This window comes from Hippopotamus amphibius, chromosome 6, assembly GCF_030028045.1.
Source record: "Hippopotamus amphibius kiboko isolate mHipAmp2 chromosome 6, mHipAmp2.hap2, whole genome shotgun sequence".
Classification (NCBI taxonomy): Eukaryota; Metazoa; Chordata; class Mammalia; order Artiodactyla; family Hippopotamidae; genus Hippopotamus; species Hippopotamus amphibius.
The window spans coordinates 68392320-68408987 of record NC_080191.1 but is presented as its reverse complement, the minus strand read 5'-3'; the positions used below and the strand labels follow the sequence as shown (position 1 = coordinate 68408987).

General features: G+C 37.1%; 1 protein-coding gene across 4 annotated transcripts in view; it reads right to left on the bottom strand.

Annotated features, from left to right (window-relative positions):
* The window catches only part of BCKDHB (branched chain keto acid dehydrogenase E1 subunit beta), a 220359-nt gene that overhangs the window by 124660 nt on the left and 79031 nt on the right, over window positions 1-16668 (bottom strand). For all 4 annotated transcript variants that reach the window (XM_057738019.1, XM_057738021.1, XM_057738018.1 and 1 more), the window contains exons 7-8: window positions 15294-15391; window positions 12268-12378 (exon numbers count right to left, since the gene is read on the bottom strand). In XM_057738019.1, coding sequence (XP_057594002.1) covers window positions 12268-12378; window positions 15294-15391 — 209 coding nt within the window. The remainder of the gene's footprint in view (window positions 1-12267; window positions 12379-15293; window positions 15392-16668) is intronic.

Below are 16668 nucleotides of genomic sequence, written 5' to 3'. Positions count from 1 at the left end.
ATGGTAGGTAAGAATGTTATATATATTTTTAAACTGTTATACAGGTGGGCGAATGTGAAAATTACTGAGATGTTGCAAGCTCAAATTTAGAAGCATTTCATCAGCAAAAACTCAATAATTTTTAAAGCATAAAGTTAGTTCATTGCAAAATAACTACTCTAAAAGGAGGCACTGTTTTACTACAAAAATATCAGGGTTCAAGAATTTAAGACCTGTGGGAATTCCCTGGCTGTGCAGTGGTTAGGACTCCATGCTTTCACTGCCAAAGGTGCAAATTCGACCCCTGGATCCCTGGAAGGGGAACTAAGATTCGGCAAGACACGCAGCACGGCCAAAAAAAAAAAAATCCCTGTTTTGTGGAGTAAAGGGAACCCTCCTACACTGTTGGAGGGAATGTAAGTTGGTACAGCCACTATGGAAAACAGTACGGAGGTTCCTTAGAAAACTAAAAATAGAGTTACCATATGATCCAGCAATCCCACTCCTGGGAATATACCTGAACAAAACTACAATTCTAAAAGATATGTGCACCCCTATGTTTATAGCAGCACTATTCACAATAGCCAAAACATGGAAACAACCTAAATGTCCATCAACAGATGAATGGATAAAGAAGATGTGGCACATATATATAATGGAATACTATTCAGACATAAAAAAGAACAAAATAATGCCATTTGCAGCAACCTGGATGCAACCAGAGATTATCATACTACGTAAAGTAGGTCAGAAAGAGAAAGACAAATACCATATGTATCACTATTTGTGAAATCTAAAATATGACACAAATGAACCTATCTACAAAACAGAAACAGACTCACAGACATAGAGAACAGACTTGTGGTTGCCAAGGGGGAAAGGGGGATGGAGAGGGATGGACTGGGAGATTGAGGTTGGTAGATGCAAACTATTATATATAGAATGGATAAACAACAAGGTCCTAATGTATATCACAGGGAACAATATTCAATATCCTGTGATAAACCATAATGGAAAAGAATATAAAAAAAAGAATATATACGTGTATAACTGAGTCACTTTGCTGTACAGCAAAGATTGGCACAACATTGTAAATCAACTACACTTCAATTTAAAAAAAAGAGAGAGAGAGAATTTAAAACTGAGATTGAACTGTAGTTCTGCCGCTTATTAGCCAAAAGGCTTAGGGGAGTTTCTAATCTTTCTGAGGCTCAGTTTCCTCATCTCTAAAATGGGAGTAATAATTCTTAGCATAAAGGACAACAGAAAGGATTAAATTAGAATATAGAGAGTTCTGACAGAAAGCCCAGATGAAATAAACATGGACAAAAAAGTACTACCCCTCTCCGGAAACACATTTCTATTGCCAGTATCTTTTATTCTTTCAAGTTATGTCATAAATCACAGTTATTTCATTACATCTTGAAAAAATATTTATAAAATTCTGCTCAAACTGCTTGAGAAGCTGCGTGCTATTAAAAAAAAAGGGGGGGGGTGGGGAGGTCCTGAGTCCAGCAATCTGGGTGGAGCCCAGCTCCGCCCCTCACCAGCTGTGTTGGAGAACAAGTTACCTTTTCTGAACCTCAGTTTCCACACCTATAAAATAATGACCCTAATGTCTAATTAGAAGAATTGTCATGAATACTAAAGGAGACGTGTAAAACATGTCCTCTTAACATCTTTTATTTACTAATTACCAGGCACTATGTTCCTTGTTATATAAAATATATAACACAAAATTAGATCAAAGTCCAGTTTTTAATTTTAATCTTCTTCAAAACATATCTAAAACCTAAGTCATACCAAACATTTGCCAGGTAGCAGGAGTGATACTTTCCATGTACTTTTTTCCTACAGGAATTACCAGTTTCTCCTTTAACTTCTTTCACTGAAAAACCTAATTATTATTACATACTACATGTCATTTTTGCAATTCAATAAGATCATTTAAGAAAAATTTACTGTGGATCTTCTATACACTGGACACTCTTCAAGACTCTTAGGGATACAGCAATAAGCAAAATACACAAAACTCCCTGCCCTCATGGAACTCAGAGGAATTGGCCAAAGGCTACCACCCAGGGCAATAAATGTACTAGTCACATCCCAAATATAGCATCCAACAACCTAGAACTTGTTCCATTTAGTATTATACAACAACTAACTAGTTGTGGTCACAACAAAGAAAATCTAATAGGAACAATGGCTTGGAAGGTGGAACCAAGTTCCAAATTGTCAGCCTTTCTGTTTTGGAACAGAACAACCATTTGCATCAGACAGGATGACCTTGCCTTGCCTGCCTGCTTTCTCAGCAAGGTCAACCTACCTCCAAAATAATTCCAAACCAAAAATGAGACTTATTTTCATTACTTCTAAAGGAAAGCATTTAATTTTACCCCAGATAATATTAAGTCTAAAAAGATTTTTGAGTCATTTCTTTAACAGGTTTTTTGGTATTAGAAGCTTCTTATGATCACAAAAGAAATACATGTAATTTTGCTAAAATATATGTTATTTTAGTATATAACTTAAAATAACTTTATAGTCTACCAACAGGAAAATAGTAACTGCTCTCAATGATTAAACGCATGTTAAATCAGTAATGATTTTAAACCTAAATATCCTTGCACTGTCGGGGAGACATATAATTTTCATCCAGCCATATTTTTTGATTACATGTTTTCACTAAAAGCTTATTTAGAGAGTGAAAGGAAAGAGCAGACAAAGGTTCCTAACTTGTCTTCAATTTAATGGGTCACAGTTGTTGAGATATGTACTTTATAGAAAACATTTGGGTTGCATTATAACATAGGCTCTAGAATAAAAGCACTGTCATACTATTTATTCAGAACTATAACATAAAATATGCTTAATTTATAATGACGGAGCCAGGCCTCACTATGAAAACCTAGTGATATTAACCATGAAATTTGGTTTAAGAGAGGCCTCTAGTGGTGATGGAAGTTACTAGCACCCCTTCCCACCCCCAACCCCCACCCTTGGGTAATGTCTCATTCATTCTCTTATTCTCCCCTCTCCCGCATAAATGTAAAGTCTCAAGCGAAATAGCTAGTATTCCATCACTGAATTACTCAAAGTCCAAGAAATCAACTAAAAAGATGTATATAACTGGTAGTACTGCACCATTATGGATTCTCTAAGGGCAAATTCTCCAACTTTCACATAAAACCCAATTTAGAGCCATTCGGTGCAGAATACAGACCTTAATAGTACATTGCTGGTGTTAGCAGCCTTAATAAAAATGAAATCTGTGGTAGTCTAAACCAACCCTACGACGATAAAAACAAACTTAAACACAACAAAGTAAGAATTAAAGTCATAAAATATAAGCCATACATTTTATGTTTATCTTCCGTGGTACTATGGGTCTTCTAAACATGCTTTGCACTATTCACAAAGTTACACTAATTAACACCAGGTGCAAAGACAAAGACTAAGCAAACTTGGTTATTTATACAAATTTCTCGCATCAGATGACCAACGTTCAACTCCTTCCCAGTTTCATTTCTACAATATCCTTTTCCTTTTTTATGGAAGGACCTTCCACTCCCAAAACCTCTCCACACCCACCCCTCCTGCCAGCCTTAGAACCTGCCTTACGTTAATGTAGGGTCCCAGTAAAGTCTTTTGAAGCAGGACTGGAAACAACTACGGTGGTAAGAGGATAGGATGGTAAATCCAGGGACACTGAGCACTCCCTCCTAACTATGGTCCCTCCCTTGTGCCCTAGCTGAATTACGTCTAGCTTCTGTCCCACATTGTAGTAACACTGAGGCCCTGCCCTGCCCCTATGATAGCCTAACCCCCAAATACTCTGAGACTACAACTGCCTCAATATGTAGCCAAAGAACAACCATTTGCATCTATGAGCACATCAGCATCTTTTGCTACATAATTTAGGTTTAAAAGAGAAAGGAGGGGGAAAGCAAAAGAGAGAGAGGTGGAGAGAAGAGTGCAGGGGGTAGAGAAGAAGATTCTTTTTAAGTACTAACTTTGTTTAAAAAGCAAAACAAAAAACAAACAAAAAAAACCAAAAAAATCATCTCCCAAGGAGATTATACTCAAAAAAGTTAGATTATACTTGGGGGTGAGGGGAAGCTTTGAGACAGTATCTTGTACCATAGTGCATTTGAACTGAGAAAACCCCTAATCAGAAGCAGTGCCTAAGAGCTGTGTTGGATGCAGAAGTCACAGGTCACTCCTGGGACCAGCATGGAGGCCAAAGGGAACAAGCCCAGACTGAACTCTTCCGGCTCTAAATTCCATGATCATGACCCACCTGTAATACAGACAAGGAAATGAGAAGAGAAAGGTTCTGAAAAGCCCAAATTGATATCAGATATCACAAGGTTTGAGGAGTGAAGCATGTGTTCTCAATTCATGAGAAAACATTACAGGCCTTCCCTGGCCAACGTACATGTCCCAGTCACAAAGTCTGGTCATCTGGATCCCATGCACAGCTGGTGATACTGTGACGCCAAAAATTAGGATAAAAGAAAATTTGAATTTAAAAAGGCCTAGCTGCAGAGCACAGAGTGATCAGCTAGGCACTTTGTGAAGACCTAGAGGGATGGGATAGGGAGATAGGGAGGTTGGGAGGGAGGCTCAAGAGGGAGGGGACATGGGGATATATGTATACATACAGCTGATTCACTTCATTGTTCAGCAGAAATGAACACAACATTGTAAAGCAATTATACTCCAATAAAGATGTATTAAAAAAAAACTTGGAAAAATAAATAAAATTAAAAGGCCTAAAACCGTAAAAATTAAGCACAAAAAACACATCAATGAAGTAAATAGCTAAATACCTCAATAAATGTAAATGTTAATATAGCATGACAATCTGAGTTGAATTGGACTGTTTTTGTTTTCAGTTTTAAGATTTTTATAATTGAACTATAGTTGATGTACAATGTTGTGTTAATTTCTGCTGTACAGCAAAGTGATTCAGTTATACATATATATACGTTCTTTTTTATATTCTTTTCCATTATGGTTTACTACAGGGTATTGAATATAGTTTCCTGCCCTATACAGTAGGACCTTGTTTTTATCTATTCTATATATACTAGTTTGCATCTGCTAACCCCAACTTCCCCCTCCATCCCTCCCCCAACCCCTCCCCCTTGGCAACCACCAGTCTGTTCTCTATTGGACTAAGTTCTTTTTAAAAGATGAAATTATATACATTATATTTTCCTTGAAAAAAATATAAGTGAAAAAATTTTAGAAATTTTGGCATCCAAAAGGTTAAGAAGTTTTAAAAGTTGCTGACATAATAGTTTTCATCTATGTAGGAAAATTAATTATCGTAAGAACTCATTTCTCAGAAATTACAGATGGCTAATGTTTACTATACTCAATTTCACTTTGCTTTTAGAATAGTTATATTGGTCCTATTTTAATAGAATTCAAATGAGTAATTTCTGTACACCATCATGAAAAAAATTATTTAAAAAATGAAACAATGTCAAACTAAAACTTAAGACAAATAAATATTTCAGCTTAGAATAAATTTGTGAATTTAGTCATACAACAATATTCTAGGGTTACTTTTTGAACTTTTGAATAAGGCACCAAGAGTAAGAAAAAACACCAAATTCAAAACATTTCAATATTACAACTATTTTCATAGCACATTGTCAAACTTTCTCTTGCTGATACTCAATAATTTTTCAACAAATTGTCATCAAACACCAAGCTTCCAGCCAGGCATTTTCCAGGTACTGAGAATTCAGCAGACAAAATCCCTACCCTCACAAAATTAACCTCCCAATGGAGGAAAAAACATCAACAATATGAAAATTAAATAATATGTTAGATCGTGTTTGCCTTTCTGGAGAAAAAGAAAAAAGAGGTGAAAGGGAGTCTTGGCAGGAAGGATGGGATTCAATATTAAATAAGCTGGTCAGGGGAGGCCTTCATGAGAAAATGGTATTTGAGTGGTGACCTTACAGAGTCACTTGGATGAAAGTCAACCAGGAGCATTTCCTGAAGGATGGATGGGCAGAGGAGTGTGGAATGTGGTGAGATCACGTGAATCCCTGTTAAGACCTTGGTTGGAAATTTGACTTTTCCACTGAGTTGACTGGAAACCATTGAGGCCTTTTGAGACTCGAAGGGATATTATATGACTCATGTTTCAAAGGATCACCTCTGCCTACGGCAAAGATAGGACAGAAGCAGAGACAGTGGTTAGGAGGCTATGGCCAAAACCCAGGTGAGAAATACTAGTGGTTTGGACCAGGATCAAGGGTAACAGCGGTAGGAATGGTGGTCCAATTTTGGACATAAAGTGTAGACAAAGCCAGGAGGATCTGCTTTGGAATTGAATGTGGGAAAGCAGAGCAGGAGAGAGAGAGAAATCAAAGACGCCAAGATGGAAAGGCAAACCCTTACTTATTTCAATAATTAGCATAATTTAATCTTCAGTGAAAGTGTAAGCATGTCAGAATTAAGTGCCAATTTTCCCTTCTCTATAAACAGGTGGGAATCACCCACACTTTGTAAATGGTCATTTCTTTCTTTTTTTGCAGTGCTGAATATAGTATTCTAAGTTGAATGACAATATGATTCTTAAAATCTCGAGTTTCTTTCAAAGCCTGTCATTCTCCTGCCAAAATCAATTTCTATTTTTTTTTTTGGCGGTGGGGGGGGGGGGGGGGCAGCTTCTCTGAATTTCCACTCAATTAAAAAACAATCTTCATCTCCAGCTGGATGGCACCTGAAGGCCTAACTCTATGCCGGGCCACTGCTCTGTTAGCTTGCAGTTCACTTCTAAAGGCATTTTGAATGTGGTCTGTATCTCAGCAGGAAAGACCATTCAAGCCCAGGACACTTAACCATTGTTCTTACTCCTGGGAAGGCTAGGGAAGGGCAGCTCTGCTGCTCTTGGGATGATCCTGCTTCTCAGCCATGTGACAGCGGAGCCTGGTGGGAGCCATCCAGGACAGAGCTGAAGGACAAAAGAAACGCCCCCCAGGCCACAGAACACCTAGCCTGGACTGAGTCTACACAAAGGTCCCCTACAATACAAATTCAAAGAAACTAAGTTGTTTCACTTTTTTTTTTTCTTTTTTTCCTTTCTGTTCAAGGATAACATACACACAAAAAAGTACACAAAATGAGTGTTCTGCAGCTTTCAAAAATTGAACCTGTATAACCAGCACTCAGAACAAGAAACTGTCACCAGCATCCCAGACCCTTCAGGCCCCCTTCCAATTTATTAACCACCATATGACAATCACTCACCTGACTCCTGACACCATAGATGAGTCTTGTCTATCTCTGCACGTTATATAAATGGAATCATACAGTACGTACTCATTCAAATCCAGCTTTTTTTAAGTCAAATTGGCTGTGAGGTGAATACACATTGTCCCATTCAATTTGTAGGTCATTCATTTCTCATTGCTGAGCAATATCCTATTATAATGTTTCAGTCTTTGGCTGGTGTGCATGTAGGTAGTTTACAGTGTGAGGCTACTAGAAACAGTGCTTCTATGAACATGCTTGAACTTATTGTTTGTACATCTCTGTTGGGTATATCCACAGGAGTGGATTGTTGGGTCACAGGATTCAGCCACATAATGCCAAATGATTTTTTTTAATGGTTGTAGCAATTTATATTCCCAACAATAGTATATGAGAGATTGATCATTCCCTCTCCTTGGCAACACTTGATTTTGAGGGGTATTTTTCATTTTAGCCAGAAGGGTGTGTCTTTAATGGTATTGCACTGCGTTTTTAATTTGCATATCCTGATGACTAAACAAACTGAGTAATCTGTCATATGTTTATTGGCCATCTGGATATATTCCTTCATGAACTGCCTTTTCAAGACTTTTACCCACATCTCTATTTGGATGTCTGTTTTTTCCTTTTGAGGAAAATATAGAATACGTAACAATACCCTACATTTCTGAATATAAATTTCCATAAGTTTCTCCAAGTGTGCCAATGTACTCTCCTATCAAGGCCTTTGGATAACTAGCAGTGAAAGCACAGAACCCTAACCACTGAACCACCAGGGAATTCCCAATAAATTCTTAATTGTAATGAAGTCCAATTCTATCAGCCTTTTTTAATGTTAGCATTTCTGAGTTTTTGTTTTGTTTTGTTCTACTAAAGAAATCTTTGCACAAGATCATAAAGAGATTCACCTATTCTCCCAAGAACTCTGTCGTTTTCGCTCTCACAATTAGATCTGCAATGTTCCTGGAACTGACATTTGTGTTTTACAGATTAACATAATTATTTTCTGTGGTACCCAACTAAAACAGCATCATTTACTGAAAAGTCCACCTTGTCCTCTCTGAATTGCAATGTCACCTTTGTCCTGAACCAAATGAGCAACAGATCTGTTTCTATACTTTTTATTCTGTTCCATTGGTCTATACGTGCATCTTTATACCAATATGATGTTGTAATTCCTATAGCCTTGTGATACATCTTGCCTATAACACATTCGATAATTAAATCCTCTAGCTTTATTCATCTTCAAGATTGTAAGGCCAAGAATAGCCAAGGTAATCAATTAACATGGTATGTGCTTCTATTTGTTTGGACTTTCTTTAATTTCTCTAAATATTTTGTGATTTTTCTGCACAAAGGTTTTACACACGCATCACTCCATTTCTCCCTAGGTGTTTGATTTTTTGGTGCTTTTTAAAATATTATCAATTGCTGAGTTAACAATATTTCAAATTAATTCCAAATACTATTTCCATCATTATCACTTTTAATTATTATCAATTTCTGTGGCTGGAATATAAAAATACAATTGATTATTGATAAGAGGTTCCAGGTGATGGGAGGATGCCTCCTTGCTCTGCTGGGCAGATAGAACAGAAGGTAAGTTACATTAATTCAATAAGGAACTGAGAGGGATAGGGCTGCATGGGGGTTTGGGAAGATGTGATCTATTTCTGATTTGCCTCTAATCAAAGACCTGACTCCACAAGCACTCAACTGAGAGAATGAATGGGCTTTGTCACTTCAACCTCAAGTGATGGCTTCACTTTTCAGATATGTTCTGTTTAGCTCCCATCATACATGGCTATAGAATCTGTCAAATATTGGTCTTTTGAGAGAAAGAGACCAACTGTGTATTTAATATGTTTCAAGTTTCCAATTCTGTGCTTCCAGCCCCATGAAACAAGGATACTATATACCTGGATTCTCAGCTTCTAGTGGAGACTAATTGGTGCCCCCAAGTAAAGCTGCAGGCAAGTGTCAATTTACCACTCATTTCAGGCCTTTCCATTCTCATCTCTGGTGTTTTAAGCCACTCCACCCTTGCCCACACACCCAGGCCCCAGGGTAGGTCTCTGTCTCCTAAGTACCTCAAAACTCAAAATTTCTATTCTACTTTCCAGTGGCTTCCAGCTTAGCTCTTTAATATCAGGTTCAGAATTGAGTGGATAAACTGACTATGGGTTTTAGGCCCACTCAGGTCTCCGATTTTGTAGCTCCCCTGAGCAAAAGTCAAAAACCCTGCTGCTTGGATGGCCGTGGAGGGTGTTATGCTTAGTGAAATAAATCAGACGGAGAAAGACAAATACTGTATGGTATCACTTATGTGTGGAATCTAAAAAATACAACAAACTAGTGAATATAACAAAAAAAGAAACATTCACAGATACAGAGAACAAACTAGTGGTTACCAGTGGGGAGAGGGAAGGAGGGAGGAGCAAGACAGGGGTGAGGGGTTAAGAGGTACAAACTACTATGTATAAAATAAGCAAGCTACAAGGATGTATCGCACAGCGCAGGGAATATAGCCAATATTCTATAACCTTAAATGGTGTACGATCTATAAAAATTTTGAATCACTGCGTTGTACACCTGAAATGAATATAATATTGTAAATCAACTATATCTCAATAAAAAAATTAATTAAAAAAAAAATGTTGCTCTCTCTGTCCCCAATCAACTGTTCAGGCTCATAACTTTCAAACAATGCTTCAAAGCTTAAGCAAAAGTATGACTATGTTTTAAAAACATAGTTAAATTCAGATTACTATAACAAACGTTCCGGAGTCCTTTTACTATGCACAGTATGCTAATGTATATGTTCAATAAATTATTTTACCTTTAATAGGCTTTTCATGATTAGGTATTTCAACAGATGCATTTTGGTGTTGAGTTTAACATGGAATGAATAAAGATGAGGGATCTAGGTTTGTGATAAGATAAAAATAATGATAAAACACAGCACTAACTTAAAGAGATAATAAACAGAAATCTTGATTACTATAGAATTCAAGAAGATAAAGAAGAGCTGAATTGTAGTTAAAAAAAAAAATCTCATTTTTAATATCAGTGTTTGCCTATAGGGCCCTCTTCCTTAAAATCATCTCCAATTCCTAGAAGATGCCAAGTATCAAAAATTTTCGCTTTTGATACATGAAAAGAAACCCGAAGATGTACCATGATCAACAATGAAGAGAGGCACAAACACACCTAAAGTAATTCAGAAATGACAAGCTGGCTTTCATTGGCATAACTGGAGGATCATCAGCTAGAAAAACAGCATGATGAAAGCACCCCAACAGGAAACTCAAATAGTGATGCGAACAAGTCAGAGGTCTGCTGCATCACTTTCTCATTCAGTAGAGGCCTTTAGTCTCCTCTTTCATCTTCTCCAGTCATACAGAGCCCTAAGGAACAGGGTCTGCATGCCAGAATCATACAAGGATGCTACTGACAGATTTAATAAAAGATGAGGGTGGGGGGTTCCAACTGTTCCATAGAAACAAATTGATATAAACAGAAATAATTTCTCATTTCTTTCTTCCTCTACTTCTCCTCACTTTACTTTCATGGTTACCAACTGGAGTGTTACTGTATTTATATTTTTCCATAAGCTGCTACAAATTTTTTTGAATGTATAATGTGTATAAATATGTAAATGAGGTTTACAAGTATTTGTCCTGACCATAGATCAGTACCCTCCACTGCACATGAGAAAGCATCATATCCTCACACAAAAGCACAATTCACATTATGAATTCAAACCCCAAGCAGGGGGGAGACAGTGCAACAAGAAGCATGCTCTGGGACAAAGGCTACCAGCCCTAGTTTAACCGTAACTTGGAACTTTTGGCTATTTGAAAGGAAACGCAATGTCTGACTTGATTCGAAAATGCCTGCAAAAAGCGTTATTTCACGCAGTTATAAACAGTTCAACCTAAAACACTGCTCTTAATTATGGAAACTACAAACATAAGGGCTTAGAATGTTGTTGAAACCATTTGTAATCGTCTCAAGTGTTTACATAGTGTCCGGTGAGTCTACAGGACATTTACTGTAACAAATCTTAAACCTTCCACTAAACTACGAAAAAATTTCCCCCTAAAAGCACCCTAAGCCATACTTTTACAGCAGCAGCAACTGCAGATCATTTTCATGTAACAACTAAGAAACAGCCTGTACACGCTACGAGAATGTCAAAGCTCTTGAAAATAATAAATGTGGAATACTCTAGGTCTTATGGCTCATTTACTGTAAAAGTAGATCAAGAAAAAGTACATGCAGTGTTACCTAAACTTTAGTAGATAAGATCATCACATACACAAAAAAGAACTTAACTTTCTTTATATACCAATTTGATAATAGACATACTTCAATTTATCTAGACATTAATACTAAAGGTATCAATTATAGCCAAGAACTAAACTATATTCTTGAGAGGGGACTATGTGAATCCTATTAATAGTAAGAAGAAGATCAATCTAAACAGGCCAAAGTTTAAGAGATTACTTAGATAGAAAACTGTAAATCAGAGGTGCCAGAATCCCACAACATAACATGAAACTGTGATCCACAGCATTTTTTTAAAATAATCCATCTCCGTCTCATTTGGAGAAAGGACAAATGAGAATTCAGCCAGATCCTTTAGCTGGCTATATTAAACCTAGCTCATTGAACCATAACCAACAGGAAGTTAAAAAACAGTGATTTCAACATCCCTGATATGCTCTCATTTCCACTGGTCCATTACTCACACGAGTCAACCCGAGCTGGCTGCATGAAGGACAAAGACCTGTAATATTTTAAACAAAGAACTATGGGAGGAAAAAACCTCAAGTGATTTGTTTCCTTATTAAGCTCATACATTTCTTTCAGGATGTAAATTTTGAAGTTTTAAAATCAGTTGAAAAGGCTCATGAAGCTCACAATTTTAAAATAATTCTTTGCAAAGAGCCAACAAATTTGGCCCTAGATTTTGTGGACATGACATTATCAACACTATATTCATACCTTGCAAACTGTATCTACATCCCAAGGTATTATAGTCCTCAGATCAATGACCTCACAAGACACTCCAAGCTTCTCTTGAGCCATGGAAGCCACCTCTCGGATCACATGAACCTGAAATGAAAAGGAAAATATGCAGAGAATGACTACAGGAAAAAGAATTAGTTGAATTCTGACATCCTTAATACAGATAGTATTTTAGAGTTAGAGGAATTGATTTGCAAGGAGAATTTCTTTAAGATATGTTGAACCCCATATTCCAACCAAATAATCAAATATCGATGTCTAGAAAATAGCTGGAAAGAGGTTCTTTGAGAAAGGGAGAACAGTCATTGCCAGAGATACTGATTCCAAAGATATCAACAAAGAGAAGGTTAATAACGTCACAGTGGTAGGCTGAGTTTCTAGAAAAAGTATATAGAAGAAGGAGTAAAGGGCAAAAATCGTGGGACCCTGTAGATGACCAATATTTAAGAGGAAAGTAGAGGAATAAGGGCTGAAGAAGAAGAGGAAGAGGAAGAGGAGGAGGAAGAGGAAGAGGAGGAAGAAGAGGAAGAAGAAGGAGGTGGGGTAGGGGGGAATAGTTAAAGAAACAGAAAGAGAATCAGCAGACAATATATCCCAGAAACTAAAGAAAGGTTTCCTAGAGACAGTAGCTAGCCGGTGTCACATTCTATAGCAATATGAGATAAAGGTTGGATTTAGCAATTAGAAGATTAGCAATGTTAGCAGAAATAGTTGTAACTAGTGAGAACTGAATTCACAAAGTAAATGAGTTAAAAAAAAAAAAAAAAAAAAACCACCATAAGGAAGTGAACACATACAGGTAGTAGAAAATTGTTGTTCAAGTTTACTGATAAAAGAAAGGAGAGAGATACACTGATATTTAAGGGAAAAGTAGGCTAGAGAAAAGGTATTTTTTAAATAAAGAAGACAGACACACTTTTTTAATAAGAGGGAGGACATGGAAAGGAGAAACTGAAGATGCAGGAGAGAGAGACCAGTTGATGAACTGCAGTCGTGGAGAAGGGAAAATGGAATACATTCTGAAACAGATTTGGAGAGGTAGCTATGAAAACCAGACACCTCTTCTTGGAAGACAAAAGGGAAAGATACAAGGATTGGCAGCAGAAGTGATAGGTGTGAAGGAAAAACAAGTTGGGGGAGTTAGTATCTAACACACTCTAATTTCCCTGTTAAAAAGAGAGGCAAGGACACATGATGAGGGTGGGTTCCTTTAAAGGGAACTCAAGAAGAGCAGAAAAGTTTTGCAAAAACTACCGTGGGCACCATCATTGGATGTGACTCACCAAGCAACATGGGTATCATACTGGAGGTGAGAAACCATAAGACTACAGCTCTTCAAGCCAAAAATTAACTGGAGAAGAGAGTAGGAAGCTATGGTATTACAAATGATTTTCATTATGTTCTTTATATTATGTGATATTAAATTTTCTAAAATAAGCAAGTATTTCCTTTGCACAGAAAATAGAAACATTGATCATCTCCTTAAAAGAAGGAGAGAGAAAAGTCTATGGGCAGAGAAAGAGTCCTGAGCTTAAAAGTTTGGAAGTAGAGTGATGTGATAATAAGTGCTGGGGAAAACTGAGCTAGATCTCTTCACTCGAAAGGAGAAAGGTATGGAATAATGAGGCTGGACCACTGGAGGGGTCCACGTAGCCAGTAAATGAATCATGAGAGATGGCAGCAGATAGGATGAAAAAGCATCACTACTCATCAGGCAAATGCAAATCAAAATCACAGTGAGACATTACCTCACACCTGTCAGAATGGCCACCATCAAAAAGAACACAAAAAACAAATGATGGCAAGGATGTGGAGGAAAGGGAACCCTCCTACACTGTTGGTGGGAATGTAAATTGGTGCAGCCACTGTGGAAAATAGTAGAGATTTTTCAAAAAACTAAAAATAGAACTATGACATGACCCAGCAATTCCTCCTGGGTATATATCAAAAAAAAGAAAAAGAAAAACAGTTATTCAAAAAATATATGAACAGTTGATTGAACCTGGTGTACCCCCCCAAAAAAAAAAAAAAAAAAAAAGAAAATACACTTTTTTGGACTCGAGGGAGGGTGGGGGGGCAGTCAAGGGAGGGAGGGAATACGGGGATATGTGTATAAAAACAGATGATTGAACTTGGTGTACCCCCAAAAATATAATAAATAAATAAATAAAATTAAAAGACAAAAAAAAAAAAATGCACCCCGGTGTTCATAGCAGCATTATTTACAATTGCCACGGTATGGAAGCAACCTAAGTGCCCATCAGCAGATGAAGAGATAAAGAATATGTTGTGTATATATACCATGGAATACAACTAAGCAATAAAAAAGAAAGAAATTTTGCCATTTGCAGCAACATGGATGGACCTGGAGGGCATTATGCTAAGTGAAACAAGTCAGACAGAGAAAGACAAATACTGTAGAATATCACTTACATGTGGAATCTAAAAAATACAACAAATTAGTGAATAAAACCAAAAAAGAAGCAGCCTCACAGATATAAAAAATAAATGAGTGGTTACCAGTGGGGAGGGTGGGGAGGAGCAAAGTAGGGATAAGGAATGAGAAAAGGGCAGGGGGACGGTTATTATGGGATTATATGAAATCATGTGTGTGAAACTTTTGAAGCACTACAGAATTTAAAGAATCTTTCATTCAATAAAATAATAAGAATAATGACATAAGAAAAAAGATGGTAAGTCAAAAGCAGCAACAAGTAGTGAGGATACGTAATGTGTGCTTCAAAAGAGTGTCTTTAATGAATACGTTTTGTACACTCTGAACATATTTTTAATGGCTTCCCCATATACATATATATTTTAATATGACTGAAAAGGCATCTCACCTTCCATCAGAAATCAGTACCAGATACAGATGTAGCACCAAATGAGACTCAAATTTGAGATATGAAGAAGACATTCTCAGTGCTTCATAGAATCAGAATTAAAAACAAGGGCTTCCAAACACAAGATGGACATGATCAGCTGCTCTAACGGGTACTGACCTGTGTGCCCCAGGCAACCAGAGTGACATCACTCCCTTCTTGGATGACTTCAGCCTGGGACAGGGGGATGTTGTATGGTTCTACGGGAACCTGCTCCACTTGATACAAAATAAGGGAAAAAAATGCATGATTAATTATTTCTTCACATGTGACATTTGTGCATAAAAGAATATAAGAACCTCATTGTGGCAAAGCTTTATTTATTCTTCCCCAAAATTCCGTAAGTGGTTTATAATCAAAACAGCATTTATTATATGACATTACTACACAGGCGAAAAAGTACAGTCAAATCAGCTATCTTGTAACAGACAAAAGGCTTTAGGGAAAAACTAAGAAAATCTTAATAATTTTGGGCTTTAGACAATAGTAATGTATCAACATTGGTTCGTTAATTGTAACAAATGTACCATACTAACATAAGATGTCAATAAAAGGGAAAACTGAGTGCGGGGTATATGGAAACTGTAGAATCTTCATATTTTTTCTGTAAATCTAAAACTATTCTAAAAAATAAAGTTTAAAAAACAATAGGTCTGCTAAAACTTTATTGGACTAAATTAAGTTCTCAGACAAGTTTCTATCAAGGAGCAAAGAAATTTATGTGTTTGATAAACAGAAAAAACACATAGGCCAACTTTTTAAGTGTATTTTATTTTTGCATCTTGCCTGTATGGACACTTCGTCAACCAAGGCACCTGACAACACCTTAATTTTCAAAGCTGAATCCTGTAGACTTCAAAGAGATAAACTAAAATCAGCTCCACCAGCCAAAAGGAAGAATAAATCATCAGAGAAAAACCACTTCATGCTAACTCTGCCCAGACAAATGCAAGTAACCTAGACTAAATTCAAGAGGAAACAGCAAGATGAATTCTTAAATGGAACTGAGTAGGATGTAGATGGAATTGCCCCATGATGCTGGGAAGCCTTCATGAATTCCTATATGAAGCAGTATAACAGCAGAAGTGAGGGGAAAGAAAACATTGTTCCCTTTGTTCACCTCCCCCTGGTCTTTTTATCATCATTGTTAAATGAACTGGCTTTGTTCTGTTTAAATTTTATTAAAGTATAGCTGATTTACAATGTTGTGTTAATTTCTACTGTACAGCAAGTTATATGAATTTTTTTAACTCAAAGAGCACAAAAGAATAAAATAAAAGGCTCCCTGTGCTCCCCAGTCAGCCCTTCCAACTCCGTTGTCCAGAAGTAATCAACACCGACAATCGCCTGGGAGTCTGCCGTGGACAGCTCTCACTGTTTCTGCTGTTCAGACCTCTTAACTAGCTTCCTACCACCCTTATGAAGCAGGGCCCTTTGTCCCCTACAGAAGTCAGGTCCACACATTCACTTTCCCAGCTTCCCGTGCTGTTAGGGC